At 42.2% G+C, this 18,367-nt stretch overlaps 1 protein-coding gene across 6 annotated transcripts; it reads right to left on the minus strand.

Moving 5' to 3' along the window:
• Positions 1–3,549: 3,549 nt before the first annotated feature.
• snx14 (sorting nexin 14) lies at positions 3,550–18,257 on the minus strand. 6 transcript variants are annotated; one of them, XM_010882779.5, is made up of 29 exons: positions 17,754–18,256; positions 17,443–17,563; positions 17,111–17,184; positions 16,475–16,553; positions 16,345–16,388; positions 16,156–16,243; positions 15,906–15,990; positions 15,598–15,754; positions 14,979–15,054; positions 14,803–14,847; positions 14,629–14,709; positions 13,783–13,897; positions 13,475–13,630; positions 12,720–12,844; positions 12,413–12,471; positions 11,955–11,981; positions 11,013–11,142; positions 10,631–10,817; positions 10,152–10,235; positions 9,720–9,820; positions 9,494–9,605; positions 9,162–9,202; positions 7,591–7,707; positions 7,208–7,331; positions 6,820–6,984; positions 5,040–5,135; positions 4,291–4,382; positions 3,971–4,048; positions 3,550–3,722 (listed from the first exon to the last, which is right to left on the minus strand). In XM_010882779.5, exons 1-29 carry the CDS (start codon positions 17,888–17,890, stop codon positions 3,693–3,695), a joined length of 2,826 nt encoding a protein of 941 aa, XP_010881081.2. In that variant the 5' UTR covers positions 17,891–18,256; the 3' UTR covers positions 3,550–3,692. The 6 variants fall into 6 exon arrangements, with proteins under 6 accessions (XP_010881081.2, XP_010881085.1, XP_010881082.1 ...); XM_010882783.5 differs by having other exon boundaries at positions 3,992–4,048; positions 17,111–17,187; positions 17,754–18,255; XM_010882780.5 differs by having other exon boundaries at positions 17,111–17,187; positions 17,754–18,255.
• Between the last annotated feature and the right edge of the window lie 110 nt (positions 18,258–18,367).

Raw genomic sequence — 18,367 nt, forward strand, 5'->3', positions numbered from 1 at the left:
AAGTCGATTCTTGTGTGTCAGATCCATATGTAAACTTGAGGTAACCCATGTACACTATCACACGGTTTCTCATCATGGCTTCTCATCATCAGCATCGGCAATTGAGTTACCATGCATGTGTTATTTTGCTCAAAATGTACTTGAATTTTGTCCACATATTTCAGTCAGCACCAAGTTAGAAAGTTCATAACGGTCATTAGTGAAATCGTTGGAGTTGACAGGGAGGTGAGTGAGGGACAGCAAGCCAGTCAAACACGCCTTGTGACGGTGGCTGATTTAGGGAAAATGAAGTGTTCACTTTTATATTCTCAAAATTACCGCTCTTCAGGGGAAACACTCAAAATGTCTTGGGTTTAGATGGCCCAAATGCTTTTAATACCAGCTACAGCTGGGAGACATACTGAACCTGGTCCGCTAATATCGCTCAGTTAAGGTGTACGTGGTGGCTAACGTTCAAGAAGGAATCTAATGATCTTTACCGTTATCTTGTTTATCGTGAACCAAACCTAGCCCCAGCCCTCTTTTTGTTTGTTTACAAACCCAGTGACCTCAAACTCCAACCGTTATCTGGCCTTACTCCGTGTGGAACTGTCTGAAGCACCTAATCTAGTTGAACAGGCACTTTCAGTCAAAAACACACAATATCACTGGAGACCCTAGGGGTTATACAAAGATCACACAGATGCAACTCTAAGGAATAATGCATGTAGACAATTACATTTTCCACAGTCAAAACAATTGAAAGTGGGCCTTGCTCAAAAATGTTGCTCCCCACATCTAGGCCCTCAATAGAAGGGAAAGTTACTGTTGCTGTTCCAGTTTAGAATTGCCACAGGTTCCCTCTGGTCATTAGGATTTCTCTTGGATTTCAGGAAGTGAACAAACACAATGTGTGTATTTTGAATTACGGAAATGTCTTTCATCTGTGTATGTGGTGGGAGCTTGCACAACACAGGGTGGGAATACTTTCGCAATTACAATCATTCATTTTGAGGTTGTGTTTTAAAATAGATAACTTTTAATGTACCATTTTTAATTCAGTAATATGAAATAATTAGTCAGAGATCTGAATACTTTTGCGAGACACTTATCCTGAATGAGTTGTAATTCAGATTTTACTATCACAACTTACGGAGGACACTCTATAATTCAATCTGTGTTTTAAAGAAACAATGATATCAAATACCTTAGAATTACTGTTTAACTAGCAATATGACATAGCTTGGCTAATCTCACCAGCAATCAGAACAGTGTTTAGAGATCCACATTTTGATTAAATCCAAACCCATCTAACTGGATTAAATGTCTGTAGTGATGCACTTCTCTGTTTTACCAAATGGGAAAAGAGAGAAATCAGTGAGTTCTGTTGAGAATCGTCAATGGAAAGAAGGCTGTTAGGAAATAAGCTATTTTCAGCTGCTGCAAGATGTCTACTCAACTAACACAGTTATGAAAACAACTCGTGTAAATCCCACATGAGACTTAAAGAGATGGTTCTGGGAGGGGTGATGGAAAATTTTGCTAATTAAATAGATTATTCTGATGTTGAAAACAGATCTCTGTTACGTCATCTCCTTAGAAAAGTCTTAACAAGCCTAACCACATACACACTATGACGGGAAGAAGAACAGGAGGGGAGGAATGGATGACACCAACAAAATTCCTTTAAAAGTGGTAGTTTTTGTTGTCTCCCCTATAAAATATGGCAGTAAAATTGGGAATAGGGGCAGAGCAGGGCCAAAGCCATAAAAACACAAACACCTGCCACCATCTTCAAGGGGGAAACAAACAAAAAAACGTAGGCACTGTATTGAGACCACATCTGTTTGAAATTGTATACATGACCCCCTCCCCCCAAATATGCAGTTATTCCTAACAAATCACAAACACACAGCAAAGGAACTCCTGGTGCACACAGGAAACAGGGATATGACTCGACTGGTGCAGAATACAACTCAACACAAAAACATGCAAAACAAAAGAAATTGCTTAATTATTGGGGTGCCATAACAGGATGTGACAAATTCAGACGGTGTGAGTGGTACCAGACCTGTCCGAGCCCAAAGGAAGTAAGTCAGACCAAACCATGCAATGACTGGAGCTTAAGACTTTCCAAGCAACTTGACTGTTAGCTACGTTGTTCAACAGTATTATACCCAAAAACAAAAAAAAGAACTAATTGGACTCCATAGACCAACCTAACCTATACTCTTATGTATGCAGATAATTTCAATTACTTACGTATAGTTATACATTTATATGTAGTCATTTTGCTGACACTCGTTTACATTGTAAGCTGTGGGAGAACAGATTAATAAAAATAACCTGGGGGGTACATTTTACAGACTTTTTACCTTGCTGGCTAGAGGAAACTACCTTTTGGTAGTTTACCTTCCAGGCTAACTGGCTTGCTCAAAGGAAAATTGCCAGATGTATAGCCCAACCAGATTTCCCAACCAGACTAAACAAAGACAGAAGCAATGGATAATAAAGATAACCCCCAAATACCAAGCTAAAGTCAACTGCATGAGTATCTCTGCAAAATGTATGACAGGAATAAAATGTATGGATATTGAAACAGTTTGAGTTTATAGGGTTTTACCTCCCTCAGACAACACGTCAGGGATTACATCAGAATCTTCTAATGTAAATCTAGAAAAGCTTTACACACCTGGGTTTTCCATAATCAACTTCCAGAATTCTTCAGACTCTGGAATTATTGGCTAGAAGAAATATTCAAGTTTTGTCATAGATTCTTAAAACTCATGTACAGTGGATGTCAAAAGTCACAGCCTTATTGAAAGTACAGCATTTGGTAATGTAATGGCTAAAGTCATGACAAATCATGTCAGTCCCCTTTCACCTTGAATAAGACCTTATCAAAAAAGACTTACATAAAAACAACCTGATTATTCCCTGGATGTTTTCAAATGTTTTTATTGCAATGCCTTCCCTCTCTTTGCCGATGCTAAACTCACACCATGATCCAGACCCAAAACGCTAGAGAACGTTCCTCAGTATTGTGCCACCTACTCCCAAAATTAAGGCTTTGCCTCGAAGACAAACATTATACTAATACATTCTTTATTTGATGCGGTGTTGGTGCCATGAGCATAAAGGATAAACGATTTGGGAACATCTACACCCACGGTGACAGTTCCTTCCTGTCCTGAAGCTCAGTTCAGAAAGATGATTATTTTTATTTATTTTTTCGGTTGTGTAATGCATCATCCACATCAGAGTTGTTAAACATGCTGTGTAGCGGCTAAATGTCTGATTGATTGATGGGTAACGTAAATCTATCACTTTGAGGCTCTCAGGTCTTAAGTTGAATCCTTACTTGATATTCAACACTTGACTGAGGGATCTGAAGAATGGGGAAAAGAGGAACGGGCAGTCGATTAAAAAGAAAAGCAAATCCCTATTATTTCCCAAAAAGAGTGAGACTGAATTGAACATTATTGATGATATTGATGACAATGAAGCGTCTGCTGCCAGCACACCGTTTTCACAGTCGATAAGCAAAAACAGCCCATTTCGACCACCTTGTAAAATTAATAAATATGTTTTATTAGTGCATTATTATACATTGGAATGTTGATACGATATGCTCGTGGAGACATAGGAATTTGCTAAGGGTACTGGTTGTCCCATGGCTCCAGGAAAGGGAAGCTGCCATCTACATCCATGAACTACATCTGGGCTGATGAGTCTCTCTGTGCCTGTTGAAGAGAGAACATATCGCCACGGCGTAAGCACAGAGGCACACCACCTACATCCTGGTCATTTTCATTTATAAGTGGGTCTTAAATGTCTAAACAGTTTGGAACAGACATCCGTTGGATAAACAAATTCTAAAACGTGCACGTGCACATGTACATTCAAGGATCCAGTGGGGTAGAGGAGATACGTTCTACACAACATTACTAATTATTATGACAAACGTATTACAAACGGCTGTCCTGTGTACATCTGTTTGTCGATGGTTTACCCTGCCAAGCTCTGGAAAAAGTTCCTCAACAGCAATATCCATCAGGATGTACGTCATCTAAAGTGGACAAAGACAACAAGGAGAAAACAACCAACAGTCACTTTTATTTTAGAACTTCATCACAAAAACAAATCTCAAGGGCATTCGTTTTTATGTTTAATGTCTCCCAAGAGGCTGAATCCCAAATCAAACGGGCTCAATGTAGTGCACTACAATAGACCAAAGCCCCTAAAGGAAGCAGGGTGCCCTTTGGGACACAACAGAGGCAAACTATTGAGTCTGCCACGCCCCAGCCTCACCTGCTTGTTGAGAAGTGGCTGCTGGAAACCGTCGAAGAGGAGCTGAACGCCCTCGTACTTGGCCTCCTGCCCGATGCACTTCTCCACAAAGTCTACGAGGTGAGAAGACACGTTACAACACAAACAACCCGAGGCTGACAGTAGGTGACGACACCACGGGGACAGCTTTACGGGCGCAAACCAAAGTGTTCATCATAGCAAAGATGCTACAGCACCACAAGACCAAGAAACCGCTGCTGACATTGCCATCACATTGCCAAACCGAACCAATTATCCCAGGGCTTACCGGCCACTAGCAAGCTAGCAGCAGAGATCCCTTCCTGAGCCAAAATGAACGACAAGACCTAAACGCTCAGATGTTTTTAAAAATTGTTTTAAGAAGAAAAACCATAAGCCTTTAGCAAAAATAATAATTTCAATAAGGTTCTGTAGAAATGATGTTTGGGCAGCAGGGCTCTGAGCCCAACACATCATACTGACAACACTTGAATTGCCCTGACAATGGTGTAACTCTCAGATATATTTTTTTTAAATCAATCTCTCTAAACCTGAGGTAACATGTTTACACTATTAGTAAAATGTACCTTATCTTAAGGATAATGTACCTTCTCTTAAGGATGGTCTTTAGGATAATGTACCTTATCTTAAGGATGGTTTAATTTTTTTCTCCTTAAAACAAAGATTTGAGGCGCCATTTTCTGCAGTGCACATGACAGAATACAGTAATGGGCTGGCCAAGTGGGTGTAACCTGGCAAGTAGTTTAGCATTTCTTCAAACGCCTTCTTAGCTCTCCTCTGCTTGTCTAGGGGTGTGCGTTCCTCGCTGGTCTCGCAGAACACTGCATCTGAAATGGGACAACAAGACACCTTAAAAGGAATGTACTTATTATAAGTCACTCTGGATAACAGCGTCTGCTACATGTCCAAAATACTGAAAGCCTTTATAACTCTGGGAGGGACAGTTCAAGTACATCAAAGAAGTGTGGCCCGTTTAACAGTAGCACTCTGTTAAACAGATAAATTGTCTGCATCAAACAACCCACAACATCTAATTATAGAGGAAAACAATTTGCAGTCATAACGCCAAAACTGTACTGTTTATAAACTGTACTGTTTATAAGATTTTATTATTTAATGTTTTATAAACATTGTTATTTGAACCAAAATAAGAATTGCGCGCCTTAGTTGTGTGTGATTGTCATGCGCTCAAAGGTGGGCTGGCATAACCAGATCAGTGACGGCTGAAGCCAGTTTAACTTTCTCCGGTTTTGGTTGGTTGGATGCATGGTAAAAACAGAGCAGGCTATATCTTCGATATTAGCCGAGCTATATAAAATGTTATTTAGTTATCTACTCGACGCATCTTTCTCTGAACAATGATAGGCGATAGGCCTACCGTGGTGTTGTATATTATTTAAGTTTCAAGGTTTATTTGTCAAATGCACCGAACACAGCCAGGACGAGTTGCACCGAACAACTTAGGAATTGTTTCATCTGTTAGGCAACTATGTTAGATAGGTGTAACATGGCGCTGCCTTCAAGATAAAACATTATATGGAATTCACCACGACATTTGAGGAGAAAAGGTGTGTTGGGAAGCACTCTGCCAAAGGATGATTATTTGCATTTGACTCGGCCATGTGATTCTGCTTGCTTTGCATTCCTGAAAATTGTGTTCACTGGTTATCATTGGCTGCGGATAACGTCAGCAGCCAATGATAACCAGTGAACACAACTTTAAGCTATGAGTGCAGGGTTTATAGTCACAGTTAATTTATTTAATTAGCGTTTGGAAAATCCATCACTGGTGGTCCCAATAATCGCAGGTTGTTTGCGCGGGTAAATCTTATTTCTATGTGGGTGTTCACGATTGCAAATGTGCATTCGCGTGCCGGGGGTTTCTGCAACATTTTGAAAATGTTGTTGGTTGTGGAGCAAAACATCAGACTTCTGCAGATTTAGTTTATGCGCGAAAAGCTACGGATATCTTAATTTTTATATACAACAATGTCAATACCCTTTTTGAGTAATTGCCATTGATTTTTCAAAAACTTTTTGAGGCAATTAAAAACATGAAGAAAACAAATAACAGAATAGGCCAACGCATCATTAGATTTTGGGTTATGTTAAAAAGTCAGATTCTGGAAGATCGAGAGTTATTGGATTAATTGGAATGACTGAATATCTGACAGATATTACTCCTTCAGCGTGTAATGTAGAGATGTAGGCCAATCATATTGAAGTAGGAAGCAACAGTTTAGAAACCCTTTCCAAAGACACTGTACACAACCCATAAGGTAAAATGCAAATTCAGTTTTTGGGCAGCTATGTAAACTCTAACATTGATTGATCTCGCATAAGGTGTTCAATTGGTTATAGGCTATTCCTATTTTTTTTTTTTTCAGTGCCTCTTAATATGAAATTAATGAAAAGTAATGAAAAGTAATGAAAAGTAATGAAAAGTAATCCGATCATCTCCGATGAACCCCCCCCCCCCCCCCCCCCCCCAAAACACACACCCACGCACACCTCTGAGCATGGTGATGAGAGAGACCACACGGTGCTCCTGCAGGATCATGTCCAGTTTGTGCTGAATGTAGTTCTCCATGTATGCCTCCATGGTGTTCTTGAACAGGATGCGACCGCCAGACAGGATGTGATGCAACCAGTCTGGCATGTGGAACACTACTCGACCTGTCCAATACATGGAGCACATTTCATTAAAAAAATATAAAAACATTCTGATGGGATGCATACTATAAAACGCTATCATTAAACTCTCAGCGAGCTGTAGGTCGAGCCATATAAAGCTAAATAAAGGCCCGGGGACCACTGCATTGTAAAAAATTACTACACACTATTGGTTGTATGCAAGTCTACACGCTTGGTTATTGGAGAATGAGAGTGGAATACTTACCCAAAAACATCATATAGTCATACATTCCTTCGACTGAGATCATCTCCATAAAGTAGTTGTGATTGTGTTTTTTCTCCACACACTCTGACAGGTTAGCGTTGTTTTTATACAGGTCAGTGATGAACTACAGACAGGAAGGAGGCGAATCATCTTTACATTGACAGCAAATTGAGCAACCAGCTAACAAGACAAACGAGACAACTGACATTTCAGGGAAGTTCAGACCAACAAGCAGTTTCTTCCAACTAATGGTGGAGAGATACGAAAATGAGCCGTGACTATGGAATACTCATTTATTAATCACCACACCCTGGAGTGATCCAGGCTAATCTGCATGATCAGCTGGATGGATATTTGGTGGAATTTTGGAGCGGTTGCCTCACTTTGCTTTTCTCCGCAGCAGAGCTAAGGATCGTGAGTTCTGGTCGACTGGGTTTGGGTTTGGGAGATTCACAGGAGTTAAAGAAGGACTGGATAAAGGGCTCCAGGTTCTGTCCTTTCTGGTAGGAACAGACAAAGACAACATACAACACCATGACTGATGTTACTCCGGCCACACTATTTCTAAATAATATCTGCCTTTAATAGTTAATAAAAAATATACACACACAGCTCAAAAAAATTGAGGGAACACATAATCGTCACAGTATATCACTAAGTCAATTAAACTTCAGGGATATCAATATGTCCAATTGGGAAGCATAGGCGATTGTGAATCAATGCCACTTTTTTTGGTGCAAATGTGACAACAGGTCAAATGGAGAGGCAACAGTAGGACAACCCCAAAAAGGGAATGGTTCTGATCCTTTGTGCGAGGAGGAACAGGAGGAGCACTGCCAGAGCCCTACAAAATGACCTCCAGTGGGCTACTGGTGTGCATGTTTCAGACCAATCTGTCAGAAACCAACTCCATGAGGGTGGCATGAGATACTGTACATATACTTAATACACATTTTCTGCCCTCTTCTATTTGCACTTCTGGTTAGATGCTAACTGCATTTTGTTGTACTGCACTTGTTCAATGATAATAAAGTTGCATCTAATCTAACTGGCGCCCCATTCTCTTCTCAGGTGAGAGCAGGTACACACTGAGCACATGACAGATATGAAAGAGTCTGGAGACACCATGGTGAACCTTTTGCTGCCCGCAACATCAACCAGCATGACCGGTTTGGCGGTTGGTCAGTCATGGCCTGGAGAGGCACATCCTTAGAGCATCGCCCAGACCTCCACGTGCTAGCCAACCGTACCCTGACTGCTGTTAGGCACCGGGATGAAATCCTCAGACCAATACGCTGGTGCAGTGGGCACTGGGTTCCAGGACAATGCCCGGCCTCATGTGGCCAGAGTGTGTAGGCAGTTCCTGGATGACGAAGGCATTGACGCCATTAACTGGCCCTCACGTTCCCTAGACCTGAATCCAACTGAGAATCTCTGGGACGTTATCTATCGGGGGATCCGGTGTCACCAAGTAGCGCCACAGACTGTCCAGGAGCTCACTGATGCCCTGATCCAGGTCTAGGAGATCCCCCAGGACACCATCCGCCATCTCATCAGGAGCATGCCCAGACGTTGTCGGGAGTGCCTACAGGCATGTGGGGTCCATACACACTACTGAGTCACATTATGAGTTGACGTGATGAAATTCACGCAAGTTGGAACAGCCTGTGATTTCAATTGTTTACTTAGATCTTTGCTGTGAGTTTGAATCCAGCCCTCAATCTGTTGGTGATTATGGTTTCCATTGACCGTTGTTACATCATTTTGTTCTCAACAGAAAACACAAGGTACAATAAAGATTTTGACCTTTAATGTATTTTGTTCATCGAGACCCGATGTGTGATTCAAGTGTTCCGTAATTTTTTTTGAGCAGTAATAATATTATATATATAAAAATAATGGTATTGGCTAGAAGCTCAGTAAGTTTTAATAACCAATAGGAAACGCCTCTTACTTCTTTTATAATTTTTCCTGGAACAGACCTGAATATTTTTCCTATGGGAGGGGGAAAAAGCTATTAATAAATTCCGCTTCCATGGAGCTGCATGTACACATATCTCATCTACGTCTCCAGGGGATTTCATGTCCTTCTCGTGTTATAGATTTGATTTCATTGATGCATACTAGTTTCTGACTGGCTTACTGGTGATGATAGTGTTTTTCTATAATGCACAGTGTAACTGCATAAGGCATCTGTAGTCCTTGTGTTATGAAGCCCTTATGCATGAGTTATTACACTCTTCATTGTTGTTATAAGTGACATATCTGTCATGAAGGCCACCATACCCAGGTTGACATCAGGCATCATCTTTTCCATGAACTGAGTTTCCATACTGTTCGGAGACAGAAAGTCAGCCAGCAACTGGCTGTTACTGAGCTCGGGGTGCTGCAGCAGTCTCTGTTCAAAAACACAACATATATCAAAAGCATGAGATCAACAGAGATACTGGAGGAGTCATTTTATATCAAAGGCTTGGATGTAAGCCGAGGCAACAGGGCTATGAATCAATACCTGCAAATACTCCTCAAATTCCTCCCTCTTAGAAGCCAAGAACTCACAGTTCTTTGGTCCAATAATTCTCTTGGAGGGAAGCTGTGCATCTGCAAATGAGCCTGTCCAACACAGAACAAGTTCAAATATTCAGCCACATTAGTGGACAAAACAAGCTATTATTAACTGGGTGGTTTGAACCTTGAATACTGGAAAGCCATGCTAAGACAGGAATAACATTAAGACAAAAATATAAGTTTTGGTCACCGGTTTAACATAGAAATAAACCTTTTCAGGGGTTTGTGGTACATTGCAGAGCCAAACAGCGGTGGCACACTGGCCATATACCATGCCCCCTCATGCTTTTCGCTTAAACAAAAGCTCTGTCTTCACTACCCACGGGACCGAAAGCCGAAAAGTACCAATACCTTTGTCTGAACTTGAAAGTCTTACCATGAAACTCTGTGAGCTTATTTTCTAGAACGTAGAATTCCAAGTATCTTCTGAAGATGGACCAAGTCTCAGTTTCATGTCCAACTGAAATAAATCCCCAGAATCAACAGTATTAAGAAAAAAAACATCAAATAAAGCAGTTCTATTTCCCAACATCACCACGTTTCAAGACATTTCTTAAGATTAATTGTGATAAAAGTGTGGTGGAATTCTAACACTGAGCAGATACGAATAGAATAACCACATAAACCATCTAATGCACATAATTCTGGGCCCCGTATATAGGCGGTCTCTGAGGGCCCCTCCCCTCTTTACTCAAGATTTTAGGGCCCCTCTACACGTTAGGGCCCTATATACATAATACCCCCCCCCCCCCCCCGGTCCGACGCCACTGGTCGTTATGGTTGAGGTAATGATTGATGCGCAGCTGTCGTGACACACAATTCATCCAAAATGGGGGTTAACAGTCGCTCCCTCACCTTCCTTCCTGTCGTTGCGCACCACGTCAATACAGAACACAGGGACCCTCTCCCTCTTGACCTCGTCGTCGTAGAGGTCAATGTAGGGGATGGTGATGCTCCAGGCTGACAGGTTCCTCAGGGCTCCTGGGGTGGAGCTGATCTCAGCCGGCGTGTCGTCCTCAACCACTATCGTGGCCTCCTCCACCTGCAACACACGCGATTGCGCGCGGGACCAGTTGAGCTAGGCTTCGGGTGCGGGTTTTGTACGTTCAAGCGTTAAAACGCGTGAGACTAAAGGGGTAAATTGAGGAAGTGGCCACATTTTGTCGGTGGTGGTCAGTGTTAAAATAGTGCACAAAAAAAAAAAAGTGCGCCGTCACGGAAGTTTTAATGCTCTTACCGTTTCATCTTCGGCGTCGACCATGGAATACGGCAGTAGAGAACCTTCCATGGTGGTGCTTTTGAATACACCTTTGATTTTGCTGCCGATCCTGCTTATGCCAAAGGTCTCCCCTCGCTTTGAAGTGTTCCTTCACAGGCACACACAGTAAGCACACAAATGAGTAAAACAGCAGAAAGTAGAGCCAGGAAGGCAGCAGCCTTGTGAGACCGTATGCGCTCCGGTCAAACAGTCCAATTCAAAGAGCAACCGTTCATGCGGCGTTCGGTTAAAATAACATGGCGACTTCCAATCAGAACATGAGCACGCAAAGAGAGCAGACGTTACACAATGCTGCACCTGGCTAGCGACACGCAGACGTTTCACAATGCTGCACCTGGCTAGCGACACGCAGACGTTTGACAGCACTCAAGCAACGAGCGACAGTGGTGCACAACGGGGGTCCATGCTTGCAGACAGATTAATTTCTAGTGATTCATCCTCAGCGGTATTGGGTGGGAGGTATTGGTTGGCAAAATAAGTGCACTTTCCAGAGATATCAAAACAAAGGAGGTTCCCAAAGAAAACATGGAGACAAAGATTGTTTTTAGTAACACCATCTGTTCCCTGCTTCCTCTGTGGCTCAAGTTTGACATCAAAACTAGGAGGTCCAACTAAAATAGTACCTCAATAAAAAACATTTTTTAAACCAAGTCCCATAACCCTTCCCATTCAGTTACTGCACTTCAACAAACAAAGCATAAACAAAAAAACGCTTGCAAAAGCATACTGAATATGGGAGCTTACCACAATGTTTTTCACCCCCCCCCCCTGCCCCCAGTCCCATTGCAGTTAAATTCACAGCATTCTGTGTATATTAAGTTGAACGCACGCATGCAGCAAAACTACTTGCAGCTAGCTGTGGGACATTAGTCTGGCCTGGTACAATTTGGAAGAACTCACCTGATATCATCCAAACTCAGACTATTCCTGGAATAACAGGCACAATAAATTACAGGCTGTCAGGGTAACAGCAGGACCCGCCCATAGCTAAAGTCTGAAAATACCACTAACAAGCTTGTGTGACATTTCTGGGTGTGGTGGATGTAAACAGGTCTGAATGAAGGCCCATTATACATTATAATATTCACCCGAATATGAAGGCCGCCCCCTGCCACAGTTTTTATGTTAACTTGGTTTACACATAATAAACACATACTAAACACATTAAATTAGCAAAAATAAGAATTATAGTACACTTTTAGCTTTTGTTTACAATGTGGAATATCTCCAAACGAGTCACTGTTCAGACGTAAAGACGACACGTCTGGGTTACATTAAAAGACAGATAAGCCCAACAGAACTAACTAGACGATCAGAAGAACATTATCCAATGTTACATTGCCACCTGGAGCACATACCTGTTTATTCTGGAGTCCCTCCTGGGCGACTCTGCCCCCCTCAGCAGATGTCGAAAATACTGCAGAGACAGAGTCATAAACGAGGTTACAGTTTCGAAGTGTGCTAACTGGCGTTGGTGTGGCGAGAAACTGTACTCCGATTCAATTATCTTCGTTAAGGTATGTGTATGTCCAGGCTTTAAAATAGGATAACTCCATCAAAGGACAACATGTACGGTCCATCACTGCCTAGATACCACGCTACTTGTGCCCATTTAGAACAACAGAACAGTCGGGTGCTCAGTGCTAGTACTGTACTTGGACTCACCTCGTCACTGTGGCAGAACATGGGGGTGAAGACGTTCTCCAGCAGCGACAGCACATGCTCATAGGCCTCAAACAAGCAGCGCATGGTCTGCAGTCTCACCACTCCCTGGTACGGACCCTGTGCAACTAACAGAAGCCAAGGTGGAGGGGACCGTTGGTGTGGATCACTGGGCTGACTACAAAACGTACCTGGCTAGGAGGAGTTAACACAGCAGCTAAAAGACCACCGTGGTAGAACTGTTCTTATTCTGTAGTACAATAATATCACATTGCTTATTCTAAGTATAATCCAGTCATTTAGTGAGGCCATTGTGTTTCGGCTCTGCTCACTTGTACAGGACGTGCCCAGAACAGAAAGCTATGGTGTTAGCGGAACTTCTCAAGGGCTGTAAACATCTGGTTATCTTTCAAAGCCAAAGCCATGTAGACTAACCACGCATAGGAGGGGGGCACAGTGGGCTGTACTGAATGTGTGTAGGCCTGAGCTCAACCTTCAACAGAGAGCTTTTGACCCGACTCCGCTGAGAGTGTTGTTAACTGCTCCAGGTTTGCAAATCTTGAATAAAGCTTTACTTGTGAAAATAATCTACAGTCTCCGTGCCTTTCCCATTTAGTGATTTCCACGACACTATGTCATGTATTGTAGGTTCGGTGGACTTCAGTAAGAGCCTGTGTCGGAGAAAGGCAGATCGCAACACACACTGCAATGATTATTGTTGTGATATTGGAAGTATGGGCTAATCGGCGAGAGGTTACCGTTCCGTATTTCCTCAACGATAAAGGGGTCAAAGTTGATCTTGTCCACGCTCTCCTCCAGGCAGTAGGTCTCGTGGAAGTGTTGCACCTCTCCATGCAGCCGCTGCAGCTCAGTGTCGCTCAGCTCCGGACGCAGGATCTTATCGTTGAACTCCTCTGGAACGGCACCACACAGATACGGACGCATTGGGTTGTTAAGCACACAACATCTGGAAGCTATGAGACAAAAACATTACCCAAACACAAAAACACAGATGTGGGTGCAGGCGTCCTGTTAAAACGATCTCTGAAGGCCTGGCTGCACTTACCCACGGTGAGACAGAACTGGAGCACATGCACGGCCCCCTCTTGCTTCAGGAAGTTCATGAAGCGGAAGAGAAGGTCCTGCTGCTCCCTGATCTCCTTCAGCTCCAGTTTCAGCACCTGATTAACCATACAGCCAGAGGACAGAGTTCAGACAGCATTTCCTACTATTCCTCCCCGCAAATGGAGTTAGAGAGGCTCAATTACTAATACATCCTGCTTCGCAAATTGTACTTCCAAAGAACTCCTGCTTCGCAAATTGTACTTCCAAAGAACTCCTGCTTCGCAAATTGTACTTCCAAAGAACTCCTGCTTCGCAAATTGTACTTCCAAAGAACTCCTGCTTCGCAAATTGTACTTCCAAAGAACTCCTGCTTCGCAAATTGTACTTCCAAAGAACTCCTGCTTCGCAAATTGTACTTCCAAAGAACTCCTGCTTCGCAAATTGTACTTCCAAAGAACTCCTGCTTCGCAAATTATACTTCCAAAGAACTCCTGCTTCGCAAATTGTACTTCCAAAGAACTCCTGCTTCGCAAATTTTACTTCCAAAGAACTCCTACTTTGCAAATTGTACTTCCAAAGAACTCCTGCTTCACAAATTGTACTTCCAAAGAACTCCTGCTTCGCAATTGTACTTCCAAAGAACTCCTACTTCGCAATTGTACTTCCAAAGAACTCCTGCTTCTTTGGAAACAAAAAGATGCCAATATAGTGGGAAATGGTGTAATGGTGAATTTGTGGACACCCGAGTTTATCAAAGCTGACACATCAAATGTTAATTTTTATAAACATTCTCAATTTGACAACCGTTGTTATTGGAATGGATATGAATCTAATCTACATCACTTACAGATGTCTTCTTGGTACGAGGGTCAGCATATTTCTGCAGGAATGGAACTAAGGTGGACGGGGGCTCTGTGGCCTGTTCAGGCTAAGAAGATTAGAGCAATAAATCAGAAATGCATGACATTACGACCACACGACACTTCCGCAGTTGGATTGGGAAAACTTTCAAATGACTTACTGGAGATTTATCAACAAATATTAGCACCATGAGGTTTACTGTATCCTGAAACAGAAAAGGAGCAAACGCAATGTGTCAATAGGAGGGAATGTCACTCACCAGTAAATGGATAATATCTCAGAACTGTTTGGGTATCACCATTTCCATACCCTACAATTTTACCAAATTCTACTTACAGGATCAGCCATGAAGTCCATGGTGGGCAGGAAGACAGACCCCACCATGACCTCTCGCATCAGCAGAGCAAGAGATCTGCCAGAGGAAACACACAGAGGAGTCTATCAAAGATATTTAACAGAACAGCTCAGACACAAAACATCATGTATTAGTTATCATTTGACGTCAGGCTAGACTGGATGCAATGGACATGTTTTGTTTTAAATTATTAAATGCAGACCGACTAACTGCTAATGCAACGCGCGATTCTTTGCATGACATTGACCTATTATTCACATTAATGAGGCTGTAGCATCGGCTGAACTGTCCACAGAGGCAGAACATTTGACCTAATTCAAACATGGACCTGACAGTAGCAATTTGAGTTAATGCAGCATTCATGTTTTCACAGGAGGGTATTTGGTGTTCCATTACTTGGTTCATTTAAATACATTAAATAAGTATTAAAATCGAGTGTTTTGTTGACACAGGTTCCCCTTCATATAATATTAAAGTTTTGTTTAAAAAACATTCTGCAACAAAAATTGATTAATTTAATAGACTGATTCATGGTGAACAAGATATAAGAGAAGGCTATACTGAGAAAGCTGCATGGACTGCCTAGCTGGTTGGGCTCACCTGCAGTCAGTGGCTTTGGGGGGCATTAGATAGGCAAACAGCATCTCCGTCAGCTTCCGGAGATATAGAAGCTCATCCCTGCGACTGCGCAGGGCAACATGAATGTCAGGACCGTATTCATCCAGAGCAGCCTGCTGCAAACCCTCTGTGGTCTTCACTGAAACACACACACACGCACGCACAACCACATTAGACCTCCCATAGTACTTTGGCCTATTGACCAACATTGCAGTGCAGTGGAGAATGGTAAGTATTCAGTCAATGAAAATGTGCACTACGAAAGAAAATAAAAAGAAAGAAAAGTCAACCTTTCTGCTTAGCCTTTGTAATGATTTCGACATGCTTCATGGCAGCTTTCATCATTTTCCCAGAAATAATCGAGGGAACATCGACCTACATAAAACAGTAACAGTGTGAAACCTGAAAATGTAATGGGCCTATTTATCTATTCTAAATATGTGGATGCAAATACCATATAAAAATGTAAATAATGCTAAAGGCATCTGTTGATGAAGTCTGGGATAAAAACTGACAAATCAGCCGAGAACTTCACATTACCCTTTGGGCACGTCGAACTAACACAGACGCAAAGAACCGGAAAGTCATTCTCAGTTCATCTATGCACGCCTCATCATCTGTGATGTCCCTGTAAAGCATAAAACAATAGACGTTCCAAGTCCCCTCTCTTCGCCAGACAATAAAAAAACATATCCGTAGTAATTCTAAACTGTGTTTGAATCTTCTCACCTGTACCAGGGATACACAAAATTCTCCAGAACCAACTCGAGCACCTAAGGTCCAAACAACAACATATTGTTAACTGCATTTGTGAGGATTTCTAATCAACATCATTTTTAAAAATGAGCCAGTACCATACCTCGGATATGGAAGCGTCCGCTTTGGAATATACTTTCAAGTCCAACCATGGCTGATGATTTTCCAGGAGTAATGTTGGCCTGTGGAACACAATAACGTCCGCAGCAGGTCCCTTAGGCAAACAGTCCCTTTCACAAAACAAAATCTCTCGTGCAGACAGCGAGTCGTCTGGCTTGCCATATATAACGCCAGCAGAAGACTTGGAGGCATTCACAGTTACTGTTTAGATTTCATGTAACACTTCAGTGGCCAGAGCAGTCCCCAGACCTCAACCCAATAAAAGATCTTTAGAAAGAGTTGGAAATTGCACGTGCTGCCACGCTAGTGGAAAATACACCATGCCATAATCCATGCCACAAACAATTCTGTTTGCTCAGTATCCAAAAGGGTCTGACCCTGCATTAGAAGGGTATACCTACTACATTAGGAAGTTTATTTCACTAGTAATGCATGAATGGGACAAGCCCTTCAGCAGCACTAAGTGTCCACTAGATGGCAGATGAACTCCACCAAACCCTACGTAGGGCAAAATCCTAACATTTTACTGAGATACGGCTGTTCATTGCCCAACACAACACACGTTTCCATCCATTTTTCTCTGTTAGCAATATACACTGTATAGTTGTGTTTGACATACCTGTGACGTTTGCACTTTACTTTCCCACATACCGCACAGCTGTGTCCCAACGGAAACAACTCCTGTTGCGCCTGCTGCTGGAGATGGGATAGACAGTGATGTTACAATATTTACTTTGAGCTACTCCACTGACAAACGACCAATTACGTTAATAGAAGGTTAATAAGCAACTAAAAAACGTCACAACAGTATATTGCCCAGCGTCTAGTCAAACGCTTTGCGACAGAGAACGTAAACAAGTGTTTCTTCATTTACGAAGTTCGAGGAAGTGTCTCCCTGTTTCGCCCCGTTCATTCCTTTTTATACCCGTTTCTTATTTCAGAGCAGCTTACTTTGTTTTTTGGCTTTATGGAGAACAGGATGTTTGGAAGAAGGGACTCCGGACCAAGGGAGCAATAGAATGTAATCACCCCAGCCAGGAAGGACCAAAACACCATTAGAATGTGGAGATACCTAGAAAAACAAGGTCAGACTATGTAGCAAGATGTGTGATACCAAACGGAAGACAATAGTACTAGTAGCTAGTGCTGAACAGACGGACGTTACACATAATAGTTGAGGAAACAGCTAAATGTCATGAGTATGGCACATACATAGGATGTCATTACACTCGAGAACAAATATCTACTTTTTGTCCACCTACCGATTTAAAAGAACGGTTGAGAAAAGCATAAAAACCAGGAGAAAGCAGATGACAGGATATTGACGTCCGACGTCCCGCAGGACATCAATTTGCAATCCTTGCTTAAGACCCTCCAGATAAACTCGAATACGTTCCATTTTACTTCAGTCAGTTTAGGTGAACATTGCGTTTACTTAGCTACACTGTTGTCTGCTAGCTAGTTGAAGACAAGCAACAAACACCAACATCAAGCCAACTAAAATGAACAGTACTTGCCAACTAAAATCAACAAGTACTTTAGCCGTTCTGCAAGGTTCGCCCCTTTACCGACTATCTTAAACTAACCCAAAACAGCTAGTTCTTCAGACAGCGAAACATATTCTGATAGTATTGTATTGACAATTCTTCATTTTAGCAAGCGTTATTTTCTAAATTTCTAATCCGGCGACTTCCTTGACAGACGGACCGTTTCCTTAATCCAATGTTAGTCACTTCCGGTTGTAATCACTAGAAAGTCACACCAGCGGAATGATCAGGTAGATATCTAGGCTACTGGACTATTTAGTACTCTTTGGTTGTATTAGCAATCACATCACATTCTGTAACTTAAAAAAGGAAATCTGATTTCTAATTCA

The sequence above is a fragment of the Esox lucius genome, chromosome 18 (genome assembly GCF_011004845.1).
Source record: "Esox lucius isolate fEsoLuc1 chromosome 18, fEsoLuc1.pri, whole genome shotgun sequence".
In the NCBI taxonomy this organism is placed as follows: Eukaryota; Metazoa; Chordata; class Actinopteri; order Esociformes; family Esocidae; genus Esox; species Esox lucius.

Excerpts from the sequence above, each read along its gene's own strand:
- snx14 (XM_010882780.5), bottom strand. The coding sequence starts at position 17,890 with ATGGAACGTATTCGAGTTTATCTGGAGGGTCTTAAGCAAGGATTGCAA. Across the intron at positions 17,188-17,442 it reads CCATAAAGCCAAAAAACAAA|CAGCAGGCGCAACAGGAGTT; the intron begins GTAAGCTGCTCT and ends TCCCATCTCCAG. Across the intron at positions 10,818-11,012 it reads TCGACGCCGAAGATGAAACG|GTGGAGGAGGCCACGATAGT; the intron begins GTAAGAGCATTA and ends CGTGTGTTGCAG.